The sequence below is a fragment of the Urtica dioica genome, chromosome 5 (genome assembly GCF_054948205.1).
Source record: "Urtica dioica subsp. dioica isolate 48M chromosome 5, U.dioica_male_clone48M_v1_H2, whole genome shotgun sequence".
NCBI classification, from domain to species: domain Eukaryota; kingdom Viridiplantae; phylum Streptophyta; class Magnoliopsida; order Rosales; family Urticaceae; genus Urtica; species Urtica dioica.
Genome location: NC_142760.1, coordinates 10994390 through 11011964, shown reverse-complemented (window position 1 = coordinate 11011964; position 17575 = coordinate 10994390). Strand labels below are relative to the sequence as shown.

At 39.3% G+C, this 17575-nt stretch overlaps 1 protein-coding gene across 1 annotated transcript; it reads left to right on the top strand.

Annotated features, from left to right (window-relative positions):
- Positions 1–6703: 6703 nt before the first annotated feature.
- SCA3 (DNA/RNA polymerases superfamily protein) lies at positions 6704–16410 on the top strand. Its single transcript, XM_089615090.1, has 19 exons — positions 6704–7439; positions 9146–9346; positions 9473–9606; positions 10470–10539; positions 10713–10771; positions 10914–11031; positions 11217–11330; positions 11533–11664; positions 11762–12178; positions 12622–12672; positions 12865–12935; positions 13023–13107; positions 13197–13349; positions 13725–13799; positions 13917–14006; positions 14216–14263; positions 14385–14499; positions 15593–15696; positions 15799–16410. Exons 1-19 carry the CDS (start codon positions 6780–6782, stop codon positions 15907–15909), a joined length of 2808 nt encoding a protein of 935 aa, XP_089471216.1. The 5' UTR covers positions 6704–6779; the 3' UTR covers positions 15910–16410.
- The last annotated feature ends 1165 nt before the right edge of the window (positions 16411–17575 follow it).

The following is a 17575-nucleotide window of genomic DNA, read 5'->3' as shown; positions in this document are numbered from 1 at the left end:
GAAAATTCCTTACGCCTCTGCCGTAGGAAGCCTCTTGTATGCTATGCTTTGCACTAGACCTGACCTCTATTTCACCGTTGGCGTAGTTAGCCGTTTCCAATCCAACCCTGGACCCGAGCACTGGATTGCTGTTAAGCATGTTCTTAAGTATCTTCGAAGAACTAGGAACTTGATGCTTACATACTCAGGTACTGACCTGACTATGACGGGATATACCGACTCCGATTTTCAAGCGGATAAGGATTCCAGGAAATCCACTTCGGGATCTGTGTTCATCCTTAATGGTGGAGCTGTTGTGTGGAGAAGTATTAAGCAATCTTGCATTGCTGACTCCACAATGGAAGCAGAATATGTGGCTGCTTGTGAAGCATCCAAAGAGGCTGTATGGCTTAGAAAATTCCTCAAGTATTTGGAAGTTGTTCCAAACGTCGACGAGCCCATGACCCTTTATTGTGATAATAGTGGGGCTGTCGCTAACTCAAAGGAACCTCGAACCATAAGCGCTCTAAACATATTGAGAGGAAATACCATTTGAATCGAGAGATCGTGCAGCGCAGAGACGTGGAAGTGAAGAAGATCTCAACGGTGGACAACCTAGCAGATCAATTCACAAAGGCCCTAGCGAACATGGTCTTCGACCAACATCGAGAGGGATTAGGCATAAAGGACTACTCACATCTTCTTTGAGTCAAGTGGGAGTTTGTTGTCAATGGTGCCCACAAGAAGAGTAGTAGTGTCTATTTGTGTACATTTGATGTAATATAGTCTCACGAAGACTCTTGCTTGTAATTGCTTATTCATTAATGAAACTTTGAAACGTTCATTCATTCCTCCGTGTTTGTTTGAAGCTTTATGATAAAACATTAGTCTTTAGTCCATAAACAAACTAAACAACTTACGAAGAGACAAATGTAGATTTGCATGAACAAACTCTTCGTAGTTTGCTTAAAACGATATATTCGCAATCTAAGGGTCAAAGGACTATTGACTTCAGTATGATTGTTAGAAGAATCTATGATGTCTGGTTATGGGGCATTGAGAGTTGGAGACTCTATAGTTCTTCTAGGTATCTTCCGAAGGTACTGAATTGACCAGTGCACTTCTAGAGACAAGATAAGAACAAACCATTTAACCTCTTATGTCTCGAAGTCACTACGTATGAATTGCATCGTGCTTACCTTAATCCTGAAATGAGACATGTCATTTCACACCTTAGTATTCTCATTTGAGAAAGTCAGAGTTCGGACTCACTGTGTGATTCCGAACAAGTCCTATTGGTGAAGTACTAAGTTGTGAGAATGTCATGAGTAACTTTGTGAAGTTCTCATAGATATGGAATTCATGTACAAGATTGCTGAAATGCAATACATATCACCTCATGCTTTGTTCCATGGAGTGTGAATAAATGAACTGGCCAGTGTCCAAATTGAGTCTTGACTCTTTTGGATGAAATAATGTGACTTGTTAGCTCCTCGTCAATACATTGTTTCTAACTTATTCACAAGCGACAAAGGGGTTGAGGAAATAACAGCTAGAAGGGTAAAATGGTAATTTTGTAAATCCCGACAAGCTGATGATATTCATGAAGGGTAAACACTGATAATATTATGTGGATCCACTCATTACAATTAGGTTGAATTCTTGAGTAGAAAATAAATTCATTTGAACCGAGAGATTTTCAGTGTCAACTCTTTAGTGGAGTCAGTTGACATTAAGCTAAACTTGGAAAAGGTTTGTGAACTTTTGAGTCCAAGTATTTAGCTCAAGCTTTGTTCATTTGGATCCATGAGGTCACTATCACGAATCACATCGAGTAGGAATAGTTAAACTGGAAGCTAAGTCAAAACAAAAACGAAAGTTATCAAAAGGGTATTTTTATCTTTTGAGACAAAGAATGAAATGGATGTCAATAAATTTTTTTGACAAGTTCATTTGATGACTTAATGTCACTTGGCCATATTAAAATAATTGGGCCTTGTGAATTAATTTCATTTCATAAGAATTTTATTGAAAATTCTTAATGGGCCTTTTTCATGTTGTCATGAACAAATGAAGAAGCTTCTAGAAGCTCCTTCTAGACTTGAAATGGGCGCCTACTACCCAAGAGATAGAGAGAATATTTTGTGCATAAATGTATCAAGATACTTGCCAAAAGAAAAAGAGGAAACAAATTTCCTCTAAGAGGAAAACAATATAGGCGGCCAACTAGGGCAATGAGAGAGCAAAACATAAAAGGAAAGAAATCCAAGAGCCTTCTAGATGCTCTATGGCCGTGTGAATCAAAGAGGTAATGGGCAATATTTGCTCATGAATATGTGATATTCTATAGACGATGAAACTACCTTATTGAAGGTAAGACCTCTCCTATAAATAGGAGCCTCATTCTACACATTTCATTCATCCAATTTTAAGAGATTTGAGAGACTCTCTCTCTAGAACTTGGCCGCCCATCTCCTCTCTCTCTCTCTAGTCAATTTCGTTTTCTTGTTTTGGCACCTAGGTCCTCATTTGACCTAGAGTTTAGCTCTGCGACTTCAAGACTCGTTCTTAAGTCGTAGTGTTTAAAAGTGCCCACTCACTAATTCCTTTTATTTCGAGTGATTTAGTGATAGAAACTTTCGTGGTTGCTCGAGGTGCCGAGGAAAGAAAGAGAGACGTGCTGCGAGGGAGACGAGCGTTGCAACTTTCCAAAAGCTTCTCAAAGTTCAAGCTTCAAGAGAGGCTAGTAAACTTCTATGCTCATAATAGTGTTTATTTACATGTGCTTGCTCTTTGTCTAGGTTAGTAAAAACCGTTTTACTTGAAAAGAAAATTTTTAAAATTCCGCCGCTTAACGAAGCGTTAAACTTTTTCTTAAACCCTAGATCAATTCCAACACCGAGTCCACGAGTCGACAAGCTATTCCTCGTGCCGACTCTACATTTCTCCTCGAGTTGAGTTCACTCCTCGAGTCGAATACCGAGTCCACGAGTCGACAAGCTACTCCTCGTGCCGACTCTACGTTTCTCCTCGAGTCGAATACCGAGTCCACGAGTCGACAAGCTACTCCTCGTGCCGACTCTACGTTTCTCCTCGAGTTGAGTTCACTCCTCGAGTCGAGTACCGAGTCCACGAGTCGACAAGCTACCTCCTCGTGCCGACTCTACGTTTCTCCTCGAGTTGAGTTCATTCCTCGAGTTGAGTACCGAGTCCATGAGTCGACAAGCTACTCCTCGTGCCGACTCTACACTTCTCCTCGAGTCGAGTACCGAGTCCACGAGTCGACTAGCTGCTCCTTGTGCCGACTCTACATTTCTCCTCGAGTTGAGTTCATTCCTCGAGTCGAGTACCGAGTCCACGAGTCGACAAGCTACTCCTCGTGCCGACTCTACACTTCTCCTCGAGTCGAGTTCACTCCTCGAGTCGAGTACCGAGTCCACGAGTCGACTAGCTGCTCCTTGTGCCGACTCTACTTTTCTCCTCGAGTTGAGTTCATTCCTCGAGTCGAGTACCGAGTCCACGAGTCGACAAGCTACTCCTCGTGCCGACTCTACATGTCTCCTCGAGTCAAGATTCACTCCTCGAGTTTAGTACCAAGTAAGAATGGGCCACGTGAGTCCCCGAACGTGAAACGCGCAACGTGGCGCCGCACTCACAAAGACACGAGAGTCGACCCAAGAGACCCAACCTGAAAATGCAACCAGCGCGCTAAGGTGCCATACTCGCCGGGGGATCAAGTCTGCACCCAACCCCGCCTATCACGTGACACGCGCGCCCAAGGGTGCCATGCTTATAAGATGGTATGGCCACACAAATGTGGCACCGCGCTCGCCGCCCAGCTCGTGCGCCGATAGGCAGTGAGTCACAAATGGGTTTCAAAGGCTTGCGTCCGCCGGACGTACCTGGTCTAGCCAGCGTCCACGGGAAACCTGGCCACACAAATGTGGCACCGCGCTCGCCGCCCAGCTCGTGCGCCGATAGGCAGCGAGTCACAAATGGGTTTCAAAGGCTTGCGTCCGCCGGACGTACCTGGTCTAGCCAGCGTCCACGGGAAACCTGGCCACACAAATGTGGCACCGCGCTCGCCATCCAGCTCGTGCGCCGATAGGCAGCGAGTCACAAATGGGTTTCAAAGGCTTGCGTCCGCCGGACGTACCTGATCTATCCAGCGTCCACGGGAAACCTGGCCATACAAATGTGGCACCGCACTCGCCGCCCAGCTCGTGCGTCGATAGGCAGCGAGTCACAAATGGGTTTCAAAGGCATGCGTCCGCCGGACGTAACTGGTCTAGCCAGCGTCCACGGAAAACCCGGTCACACAAATGTGACACCAAGGCCCCCCGAGGCCCAAGCCCATGCAAATCGATCACGCCTTCATTGGTAGGTCGAGAAAATAAGCCACGCACAGTAAAGTCGTGCTAATCGATCACGCCTTCATTGGTAGGTCGAGAAAATAAGCCACGCACAGTAAAGTCGTGCTAATCGATCACGCCTTCATTGGTAGGTCGAGAAAATAAGCCACGCACAGTAAAGTCGTGCTAATCGATCACGCCTTCATTGGTAGGTCGAGAAAATAAGCCACACACAATAAAGTCGTGCTAATCGATCACGCCTTCATTGGTAAGTCGAGAAAATAAGCCACGCACAGTAAAGTCGTGCTAATCGATCACGCCTTCATTGGTATGTCGAGAAAATAAGCCACGCACCTACAAGACGTGCAAATCGATTGCGCCTCCATTGGTGAATCGAGAAAATAAGTCGCGCACTGCCCAGCCGCGCAAATCGATTACGCCCTCGTCGGCAAATCGAGAAAATAAGACGCGCACCGACAAAACCATGCGAATCGAGTACGATAGTATGTCGAGAACGTAAGACACGTAAAAGAAAGACAGCAAAAGCCGTCCCTCATGACGCACAAAAGCCGTCCCTCGTGACGCACAAAAGCCGTCCCTCGCGACGCAATAAAGCTGTCCCTCACAACGCACAAAAGTCGTCCCTCGCGACGCACAAAAGCCGTCCCTCGTGACGCACAAAGGCCGTCCCTCGTGATGCGCTAGAGCCGCTCTACGACGCACTCACAAACTCGAGAGTGGTCGTCTGAAGTCCACATGTCGACGTGATTCTTGAGTTTCCACTCGACTCACACTCGACCGGAAACTCGGGGGGCTAATGTTGTCGGCCCGTCCCCTTTGTAGTTCACACCTCTTTTCTTACTTTTTCAGGTGCTTGGATGAGATAGACATCACCTATAGCTAAGGGACGACTTGGGATACCAAGTTCGACACGCTCGAGCCGAAGTGAGACCACTTGGTCTGGCCTTGGGTCTAACCACTTTGGGCTCCTAAATAGTTGTCCGAAAAACAGCGACAACACTTAATAATTCCGAAACTTATTAAATATCAATAAATAATAACAAAAATAATTGAAACCATCATATATTAGAAACTTTACATCCTAGCCGTTCAATTTAAACTTAACGCGCAAAGTACTAACGGTGCTACGGAATCATAACATCAGGTACTTTTGCCGCATAAGAAAAGTTAAGGTATATAAGTATCGTTTTGAAAAAACTTTAAGGACTTTGCCGCTATTAACTCTAGAGAAATTTCATTATATGGACCTAAAAATTAACAAAATATAAAGACTAGACCACATATTTAAAAATATCTAAAAATGAACTTTTATCCATATTTCGGACACAAATGCCCTTTTGAACAAATAAGTCAATCTATCTTCTCAATCCCACACTCGGTCTCTCACGTTCAATTCCGATGAGATACAACTAAATTCGACGAGATACGAGGGAATCCGACGAACTATGATGACCTAGGATGGCAAAGTTTCACGTGAATTTGACCTTCACCGCTTAAAATTCCCAAAAAAGTATGAATTTAATCGTATAGCATCGTACATTATCGTATGATATCGTACACTATCGTATATTATCGTACATTATCACGCAATTACATTTGTATGAATTTTATCGTACATTATAATTATAATGTATCGTATCTCATCGTGTTGTATCGTACATTATCGTACGGTATCGTATAGTATGAAAATTCATACAAAGTATAATGTACATTATAATTATAATATACGATCTTGTACGATAACAATACGATGAGATACAATACATTATAATTATAATGTACGATAAAATTCATACAAATGAAATTGCGTTATAATGTACGATAATATACGATAGTGTACGATAATGTACGATGCTATATGATAAGATTCAAACATTTTCGGCATTTTAAGTGGTGAAGGTTAAATTCACGTGAAACTTTTCAATCGTAGGTTATCATAGCTCATCGATTCCCTCGTATCTCGTCGAATTTAGTTTTATCTCGTTAGAATCGAGCGTGAAAGACCGAATGATGGATTGAGAAGATAAATAGTGAAATTGAAATGAGTTTAATTGTTCAGAAGGACATTTGTGTCCGAAATTGGGACAGAACTCCAGTTTTCGATATTTTAAAATATAAGGTCTAGTCTTGATATATTGTTAACTTTTAGGTCCATAAAATAAAATTTCTCTAACTCTGTATATATGCATATTAGAATTAAATTAGTGCAGATTTTTTTAGCATGTCATTTATTCCAAATGACGACATGTCGTCCCCTTTCTCACGTCTTACAAATTATTTTACTTTTATTTTTATAATTTTACAAAATGTGAGATATCTTTAGAGAGCAAGACACAGACACAGACACAGACACAGACAAAAGAAGAGGTTTAAGCGAGGTTTCATTCATTCACTCCCATTAGTTCTCTTCTTTCGTCATCTTCAACAATGGCTTCCACAGCCAGTCCCTATCTCCTCACCATCCCAAATCCCCAACCCCACTTCATCTCCAACTCCACCTGGAAAGCCCCCCACCGGCGACCCCACCACCAACACCGCCGCCGGAGCTTCCACTTCCCGTCCCTCCCGTCCTCCCTCCCTCTGACCCTCAAACCCCTCCCACTCCGGTCCCACCCTCTTCTCGAAGACCAGCCCCTCCTCCGCCACGACGACCCGCCATGGCCGCCGACCCTTCTCACCTCCCTCCTCCGCCTCGAGACCCGCGACGTCGAGCGCCGCCGCTACGATCTTCTCCGGCGGCGGCAGGTCCGGGCGGAGACGGAGGCGTGGGAGCGCACGGCGGAGGAGTACGCCGACATCGAGCGCGAGATGAGAAACCGTGGCCTGGCCCCGAACTTGCCACACGTCAAGGCCCTGTTCTCCGGCTGGTTCGAGCCCCTCCGCGCCGCCGTGGAGAGCGAACAGAGGCTCAAGTCCGGCAAGCACAAGGCGGCGTTCGCGCCGAATGTGGACCTTCTTCCGCCGGAGAAGATAGCGGTGATTGTGATGCATAAGATGATGGGGCTTGTCATGGTTGCTGCTAGTGAGCACGGATGTGTTCTTGTCGTCCAGGCTGCCGTTCAGATCGGCATGGCCATCGAGCACGAGGTTTCTATCTTCTTCTTCTTGTCTTTATCATGATTCTTGTATAATCTAGCTTTTTGATGTCCCAATTTCGGTAACTTAAGGTTTAGTATTAACATAAGAGTGATTGCCATAGGCTTGAAAACAGCAGGGTATTTTCCCTGATTGTTTTTTTTTTTTTTCCGAGCATTGTAGCTTTTGTTTAAGAATTGTTTTTACGAGTAACTAGAAATTACAAAGTGCTCGGCCAATCTCGAACGAGATCGGATACTATGTGGGTATGGAAATGGGATTTGAGTATAATTAAGGGGATAGGAATGGTCTTTTCCCTTATATTTTTTCCGAGCATTGTAGCTTTTGTTTAAGAATATTTTTGGGAGAAGCTAAATATTACAAAGTGCTCGACCAATCTTGAATGAGATCGGATAGCGAATAATAACTAAAATCCTTACCTAGAGAAGAAAGCTACCAGGCGATGGAACGGTTAATACTATGCGGGTATGAAAATGGGATTTGAGTATTATTTAAGGGGTATACGAATGGTATTTTCTGTTATTGTTTTTTCGAGCATTGTAGCTTTGTTCAACAAATTGGTTTTAGGAGAAACTAAGAATTACAAAGTGCTCAACCAATCTTGAATGAGATCAGATAAAGAATAAGAACTAAAATCCTTGATTGTAATACTATCCCAAAGATCCTTCGAAATTAACAACTTTTTAAGTTGATTGGGAAGGTAGTGTTTTATAATTTTATCTTGTTGGCTTTGCACACGGTGTTCATTCGTGGTCGAATTTCGTTTTACTGTTTGCTCTATTGTTGACATGCATTGTGTTTTCGGTTCTATTCCGTCTTCTTTTTTTAGGTGGTGTTGTATGTTTGGTTGACAATGATATAAGTAGAATTATTAATTTTTTTTTTATTTGTTTTGGGTACATTTTTGCTATTTTTGGGTAGATGTGTTCACGTTTTTAAAATGAACTTGGCTTTGAGCACAAGTCTTTTAGGGGGACTTTCTATGGACACGAGTTGTGATTCCAGTATCCACTTGTTGGCTTTTAGCTTGAGGTTTGTTTGACTATGGTTTCATGGTATTTGAACATATCTCCTCTTTTGGTAAACCTGTAATTTCACTTTGGAATGGATAAGATAGAATGCAAACGAATTTACTATTAGTATACCCGACTTCATGCACTTGCTATGCAAATGAGCTATTTATGGTAATAAAATCTGGTGTTTTTTTGGACCTTCTCTTGGTTCTGTTTCGGGTGGTTATTGAAAACTTGGTCACGCCTTTACGAGTGACGTGATTTTCTTAGAAGAATTTAGGAGTGACATGAAAAAAAAGAATTGTGAACATGTTTGATGAAAAATCTTATGAGATAGTGTGATGTACGGCCGATAGTTGGGCCAAATTGAGTTGGTTAAGCGTATGAAAAGTACACAACTGGGTTTGTGCTTTTTTTTAGTGTAAGTGAATAAGTAGCTGAAGAAATGAGGCTCTTGTGATTAAAAATTTCTCATTGGATAAAGACTACTTTCGGTCTGAGTTGTGAACTATGAAACTCTATTTTGATTTTCGAAATTTTCTGTACTTCCATTAAGAAAAAATTAATTCTCCATCCTACATCAATCATTGTAGTGAAATCTGGGTAGTAATTCGTCTGCCGTTTATGCTGGCACAAAGTCCTGAATGAAGTGTGTGGCGTGTGTGTTATCATGCCATATTTCAGGTCAGGATTCATAGTTTGTTGGAGAAATCGAAAAGCTTTCACAGGAAAAAGATTGCAGCCGATGACGTGGAGCGGATCAAGGAAAAGGAAACACTAAGAAAAAATGTCAATGGTTTGATGAAAAAAAGAAAGCTGAGTAAGACTCAAATGCAACTGATAAAAAACGAGTTCAAGCCTTGGAGTCGAGATGTTCAGGCAAAGGTTTGTTTCGCTAGGTGACTCTTCATCATGAAAATAACTAATGTATCAGATTTTATTTTATTTATTTGTTATAGAATGTTGTGGAGTTTTAAACTTTTCTTTTCTTCATGCACTTTAATTTTGCAGCTGGGATGTCGTCTGATAGAATTATTAACTGAAACAGCTTATGTCCAAAATCCACTCGATCAGTCGGCAGATAGTCCCCCAGATCTCAGACCTGCATTTAGGCATAGATTTAAAGCTATATCAAATCCTACAGGGTGATTCTACGACCTCTTTTTTTTTTCTTCCCGTTTTTCACTTTAATTTTTTTTTTAATAATTCATTTCCTTATGGTAAAATTTACAGGGGATATTGATCTCTCAGAAATTTATACATGCAACACTACCCAAGTTTATTTAATTGTGTTTTATTCCTTACGGTTGAAATCGAATCAAATACCTGAGTGGTCTTTTCTTTATTTATTATCTATATGTTTACTTTGTTTTTTGATTATCTAGTATCTAATGTTAATCTGCAACACACTCTATATTTCAATTCAAACTATGTATTCCCATGTGAAAATAATTGACTTTACTGCCACCCCAGTAATTTACTGAATTATATTATTATTATTTATGATTCATCTTTTTCCAACAGACATTTCTGTCTCTTAACCACAACCTATTAGGTTTATGTGTCTATTGTTATTAGAAGAGAGGAAAAAAATTCCTCGTGAGCTGAATGAAATTCCCAGCTGGCTCTTGGGATGTCGTGATGTGGTGCCTATTTTATTTTTATTTTTTTATCTTAATTTTAAATAGGAAGTTCATCATCATAAAACAAATCAAGATGGTGAGAAATACTCCACAGCCTCTAAAAAAATGTTTATTTTCAAAGCAGTGAAACTGGTTCCGAAGCAGTCTTTGTGATTGGTTATGGGATGGGTTTTTAGTAAAGGACTTAATGAAGTGACAGATAAACCACATCATGCTTATGTAGTTGTAGTTATTTTCTGACTAGTCGGTATCTCAGCATTTAGAACTTGAAGAATCATGGTAATGGATGATAAATAGTTCTACGTATTTATTTTTTTATTTTATTCCCACCCCAGAAGGAATACTAAATTCTTTGGTCCTTATAGGCGGAGATTGGTGAAGAACTACGGAGTTATAGAATGTGATCCTTCGCTTCTTCAAGGGCTCGATAAAACTGTAAGTTAAAAGTTATCATTCTAAAACCACACCTTTTGATACACCGGAAAAGTATTCTTCCTTTTGGCTGAATACCACTTGGTTACTCTTTCTTGTCTTTTGAGGGAAAAATGAAGTGGGATATATTTCTATCTGTTACTGGATTTATGTGTATTTTGTTTTTTTTTTTACAGGCTAAGCACATGCCTATTCCATATGTGCCAATGTTGATACCTCCAAGAAAATGGAAAGGGTATGCTGTGGCTTGAAATTGAATAAATGACATAATACAAAGACAATCTCATAAATGAATTTTATTTAGCCATGTCTATCATCTTTCTTCTACGATCTGCGACTCAAGATCTGAATGTCATTCAAATTCTTTTTTGTCGTAGATACGACAAGGGCGGGCACTTGTTCCTTCCTTCCTATATTATGCGGACTCATGGATCTGGGAGGCAGAAAGATGCGATTAGGACTATTCCTCGAACGCAGATGCAGAATGTATTTGAGGTAAATATCTCTCATAGACTTACCATAATTGTAGTTGGCTTAAAAGATTGAGACAGCCACATTTTGCATCTTTTATGGCTCTTTTTTCATGGGCCCGTGGTTTTTTTTTTTTTTTTTTTTTTTTTTTTAACTATATCTGTTTTTGTTATGTTTTCTTCAATGCGATTCATATATGGCGGTCACAGGCTCTCGATATGCTCGGAAACACCAAGTGGAGGATTAACAAGAGAGTACTAAGTGTAGTGGAGAGCATTTGGGCTGGTGGTGGAAATATTGCCGGCTTAGTTAATCGTAATGATGTGAGTTTGTAACTTTGGACTTGGCAGTTATGTCTGGACTAACAAATTGATCTTCGTCTTTTATTTTTACTTTTTTATATATTACGAAAATGGTGATATATATATGAACCATGGAGGCTAAAATTGAATCTGTTGGTAAGGCTACTCAACTTTGTTGATGAAATTCTTACTATTTTTGTGTACTATTATGATTGGCTCTCAGGTTATTGTACCAGAAAAACCTAACTCAGAGGACCTGACAGAAATTCAAGAATGGAAATGGCGTGCGAGAAAAGCAAAGAAGATAAATATGGAGAGACATTCTCTCAGATGTGATATTGAACTTAAACTTTCTGTAAGTATCTTCTGAACTTAATTTTGATGCCTGTTGGTCCAGGTGGAACTTAATTTTTCTGAGATGTGGAACATAAAAAAGAATGGTTATGGAACAGGTGGCTAGAAAAATGAAAGATGAAGACGGGTTTTATTACCCGCATAACCTCGATTTCAGGGGTCGAGCGTATCCTATGCACTCACACTTGAACCATTTGAGCTCCGACCTCTGCCGGGGAGTTCTGGAATTTGCCGAGGGACGGCCTTTGGGAAAATCAGGGCTGCGATGGCTTAAGATACATTTAGCAAACCTCTATGCCGGTGGAGTTGATAAGCTTCCGTACGATGGGCGAGTGGCTTTTGTGGAGAGCCATATTCACGATGTCATTGACTCGGCAAACAACCCCAACAATGGAAGCCGCTGGTGGTTGGGAGCCGAAGACCCTTTTCAGTGCTTGGCTGCTTGTATCTGTCTAGCAGAAGCATTGAATAGCTCGTCACCACATACCGTCGTTTCTCATTTGCCTATCCATCAGGTAAATGTCTCGCAGGTCTTGAGGTTTCCAAGCATTGAAAATGAGCGGGTTTCTCTTTTTTAGTTTTCAAGTAGAGCGCAGGGATTAGATTTCTCTGTTAGTGTGGATCAGTAAATATATATATTTTTTTTTTCGTCTCAGAAAATGAAATGAAAATGATGTTTACAGTTTATCATTGATCAATGTATCTTTGCTACTAGAATTCATATTAAGCTTTGCTACTAGAATTCATATTAAGCATTATCGGATAAATTTTTAAATTTTTTGAAACCCAGAGAGTATATTCTTTATAGGATACAAACTTTATGGGATGTTCTTATCAAGCACTTGGAAATGCATTACCTAAAGTACTACAATTTCCATGATAACGAATTTCCAATTTTAATTTTATCTTTATTTTTCGGTATTCTATATAACTAATGCCGAACTTGAATACTTTCTAGGATGGTTCATGCAATGGCTTGCAGCACTATGCAGCACTGGGAAGAGACAGCGTAGGCTTTCCTCGTCTTCATCTTGGGCACTTGGCTTTTATTTTCCTTTTTCTTATATATTAGTGTTACACGTGTTATTCATCGTTTCATGTAATCCTTCACATGGTTAAATACCTTGAATATCATATCCAACAAGATTACTAGAACCATTAGAAAAGTGCTGATATAATCGTATTACATTTATGTTCTCAGTTAGAAGCAGCCGCAGTTAACTTAGTTGCTGGAGATAAACCCGCTGATGTTTATTCGGAAATCGCTAGGAGGTACGATATCTTTTTCATAAATTGTCTGGATGCCTTTTTTTGTTTTTTTGTTTTTTTTAATAATATCCTAAATGTCTGAATCTGCAGGGTTCATGAAACAATGGTAAGAGACAGCAACAAGGATCCCGCTACTAACCCGAGTGCTCTATTAGCTAAAATCTTGGTCGATCAGGTTGGCCTTCCATGCCCTTTTTTCTGATTTCAGAAGGCTAAGATATGTCCTGCTAAATGCTAAGGGATTGATATTCTGGAAGCTTTCAGGTTGATAGGAAATTGGTGAAACAAACAGTTATGACTTCTGTGTATGGTGTTACTTACGTGGGGGCTCGGGAGCAGATAAAGAGAAGGTTAGAGGAGAAGGGTCTCATTTCTGACGACAAACAGCTGTTCATGGCATCTTGTTACGCTGCTAAAGTAAGTTCCATAATCTGAGTGAGTTAGGGGGCTAAGCAAGTGAAGAATAGTTTGTAAAATTTAATTATTGTTAAATTTCATTTCTAAAAACAAAATTTTGTAGGAAACTAGAGTTCTTGCTTATAGACCTTAGCTCAATAGTAAACACGTCTACCAAGAAGGTTTCTTTAAAAATAAATATGCTGACATTTCTAGTAATTTAGATGAAACTCTTGGAACTTCTTACATATATATATATATATATATATATATATATATATATTTATTTTTCTCTGTTTAAGTGCTTGCATATAGGAATATATGCCGGTCGCCAGTTTTTACTTTTATCCACTTTCATGTGTTTGTTTTCTGAAGTTTTCATGAGCTCACTCTCAGGTGACATTGGCTTCCCTTGGAGAAATTTTCCAGGCTGCCCGTGCGGTAATGAACTGGCTTGGTGATTGTGCCAAAGTATGCTTTATTTCTCTCCTCTTTTATTTTTTTTTTCTTAAAAAAAGAAAAAGAAAATACTCATGATTAGAAAATTATAGTACAAACGCATCCAAGTTGTTAACAAGCTTGTTGCAGGTGATTTCTTCGCAAAATCAACCTGTTCGGTGGACGACTCCTCTAGGCCTTCCTGTTGTGCAGCCCTACTATAGAAGCGAACGACATCTCGTAAGTGAAACTGTGTGCCTAAAGTCTCGGCTCTTAAAATATAAGATAAAATACTCCAAAGTTTAACCCGGAAGAAGCTGACCTTCCACGGGACGCCAACTTTTTTCTTGGGATAACTAAAAAAATAAAAAATAAATGCACAATGCTTAAATTTGTTTATTTGTAATTAACTTTCTTAAATTAACATCGTCATTGGGCTGCTGTTACAGGTGAGAACTTCTCTGCAGATCTTAGCGTTGCAGAGAGAGGGAAGCTCCGTGAGTTTCTATGGTTTTCTTTACGCTATGAATAATATGCAATAAATAAATTTGCTCACAAATTTTTTTCTTTTTGTTGTATGCATATTTTTTAATTTGAACTTGAAATTGTTGTACTCAGGTTGATGTTAGAAAGCAGAAATCTGCATTTCCTCCAAATTATGTCCACTCGCTCGACGGCTCTCACATGATGATGACTGCCCTTGCATGCAGAGATGCCGGCTTACGTTTTGCAGGTTTGTCTCTTTGGTCAATACACACACACACGCACACTACGTTTCGTAAATCTTAGGTATATAGCTATATTTATAGTTTCACATTGGTATATATCCAACGTTTCGTAAATCTTAGGTAAATAGCCATGTCCATGTATATACGTGTGTAAATTGACGTAACCCATTTATTTTAATGAAAGTCCAAACCAAGAATGTCACGTCATTTTTATGGCTATTTACCTGAGATTTACGAAACGTTGGTTATATAGCTATCTCAAACGTTTTATTTGGCTAGTTACCTAATTTTTTGTGTATATTATCATGATGCTGAGCATTAGAAAGACAGAAGCATGTTCTTAGTTCTGAATTCAGTACGTTACTGCAACCTATTTGCTAGAATTATATGTTGAACCTCCGAGTAATTGTAAAGGCCATATCCTAAATTGTTGGTTTTTATTTTTTATTTTTATTTTTATTTTTATTTTTTTACGAAAATGGTCTCTGAACTATTATTGAGCTTGTGACATTTTAGTACCTAAACTAAATTTATGTAAAAAAAAAGGTCCTCAAAACTATTGGTTTTACTATTTTAGTCTTACTCATAAGTATATTATTTATTCCAATGAAACCCGAGGCCTAAGACGCATCTAGAAACTTAAATACTTATTTATGATTTTTAATGTATCATTAAATCACAATTTTAATCTAGCAATACACAATTGTTTTACTTTATTTTAGTGTTTTTATGGTTTGATTATAACATATTAGGTTCTTTTACAAGATTAATGGCTTTTTTAAGTTGCCATATAGGTGTTAGGATTCTTAGGTGGTAAGTTTTATATATTAAGGACAAAAATGCTACAAACTCGATAGTTTGAGGCCATTTTGCTATAAAAAAAATGAGTACAAAATATGACATCCTAGCATCTTAGGGACTATTTGCGCTAAAAAAAAACCCTAATTTGTTTTGTGCTTTATTACCTAAAGTCAAGATATAGTATTGGCTTTTTATTTCCTCCTTCAGAAGGTCAAAAGGTTATGATAATTTGAAATCTGAATTGGTTTTAGAATGGAAGCTAATACTCTCTCTTTCGGTCTTGATTAAAACTCTCAGGCGTACACGACTCCTTTTGGACTCATGCCTGTGACGTGGACGAAATGAATCGAATACTTCGAGAAAAATTTGTGGAGCTTTATGACATGCCAATCCTTGAGAATGTAGGGCCTTTTTTTTTTTTTTTTTTTTTTAACAATAGAATGATGTTTCATACATTGTGAACGCAGTTAAGCAAATCCACTTTCAACTCTGATTGTTTGCAGTTACTTGAAAGCTTCGAGAAATCATACCCAGACTTAGTTTTCCCTTCCCTTCCCGAGAGAGGCGATTTCGACTTGCAAGAGGTTCTTAAATCCCCTTACTTCTTCAACTAATCCTTCTAACCGAGTTTCAATACCGAAACCCTTTTACGGAACGGAAGAAATCAACCATTCATTTGTGACCCTCGAATAAAGTACGCCGACAAAGAATGGACTAAAGCTATGGCTCTCAAAGAAGACATTTTGGTAAGTTCAACCAATCTGGTCGTGGTAGGGCTCAGAAACTGATGTGAACGCGATCCAGATCGGTGATCACGAGCCCTTTTCGGAAGACGTGTTCTTACAGTACAGTATAGAAATGCCTCATTCTATGAGTTAGAAGCTTTTTCACTGCGGGATTGGTGTATCAGAGGCACGATGAGGAGTTCATTCGGCGTTTTTGAGCTGTTCAGCGCTCATCTTATTATTTTTTTCTTTCTATAAGGATGTATATATCTATGGTTATGTACTTGTAATTACAAAAGTCAAAATGAGAATTGTGTACCATGTATAAATTTTGTTCGACACTAACAATTAACTGAGTTAGAAAATAAAGAGTAATTTTATTTTCGGTAACCTGGTGCAGGTTTTATCAAGTTTTATAAGATTTAATTTTTTTTTCATGGTGCTTCTTTAATATTTTTTTTATGTACTTGTAATATTTTATTAACTTCTTTTATAATATTATAATATCCAAAAAACAAGAAAATAAAATAAGTAAATATGATAGGTGTTGATGTGAAAAATCACTTCAAAGCAGTCTTGACAAATTCGTGATGAAAAATGTCGATTTGAATTTATGGAGATGGGTTTCAGAATTTTGTAACGAGATTAAATCCGATCCAAAATAATAAACAACAGACAATAATCGAAATAATGTAAAGTAAATGGGCGAAATATGGCTCTGGGTCATTTTATTGAAATAAATAGCTATTAACAATGAAAGTGACAAATAAAAGTTGTATATAGCGAGCTCAGGAGCAAAGTAATTGTAAACAATTGGTGGGTAGAATGTAACGTGCATGAATGTACTCATACATCCTATGTTTATAGCTATAAGACGCGGTAGGCGAGCTACGGTTCTTTAGAGTAATCGGACCTCATTGTTCACCTAAGCGGCCATGTTCACATTTGACCCAGTTTTGACGGAGAGGTTAAGAACCTCGCTTGTTGTATGTCTACGTTGTCCAGGTCCTCAAAATGGTCGTTTGAAAGAATGCGTCGTTGAGCGAGCTGACCTTCGCTAAGGTGAGCCCAACTTAATAGATCGTACATACATGAAATCATAAACAAGTGTGTGATAAAATAAAATAATATCTTTATTAATCAAATCATACTAATATAATTTCAATCACACGCTTCTAGCCGTAGATATAAAGTGATCTTATCGGGCTCGAATGGGAACTCTGCCAGTTTGTGAATCCTGTATAGAAGAAAAAATGACAAACTGATCTTTTACTGGAAAAGGATTAAGAGCCACCGAACCTCTGCAACTGGTTCACTTTGATGTTTGCGGACCGATGAGTGAAGGTGCGAGAGGGGGTTACGAATATTTGTCACTTTTACTGACGATTATTCGCGATATGGTTTCATTTACCTAATGCATAGAAAATCTGAAACTTTCAAGAAGTTTAAAGAATTTCGTGCTTGTGTCGAAAACCAATTAGGTAAAACTATTAAGACCTTCCGATCGGATGGGGGAGGCGAGTTCTTAGATACAGAGTTCACCGATCATTTGCTG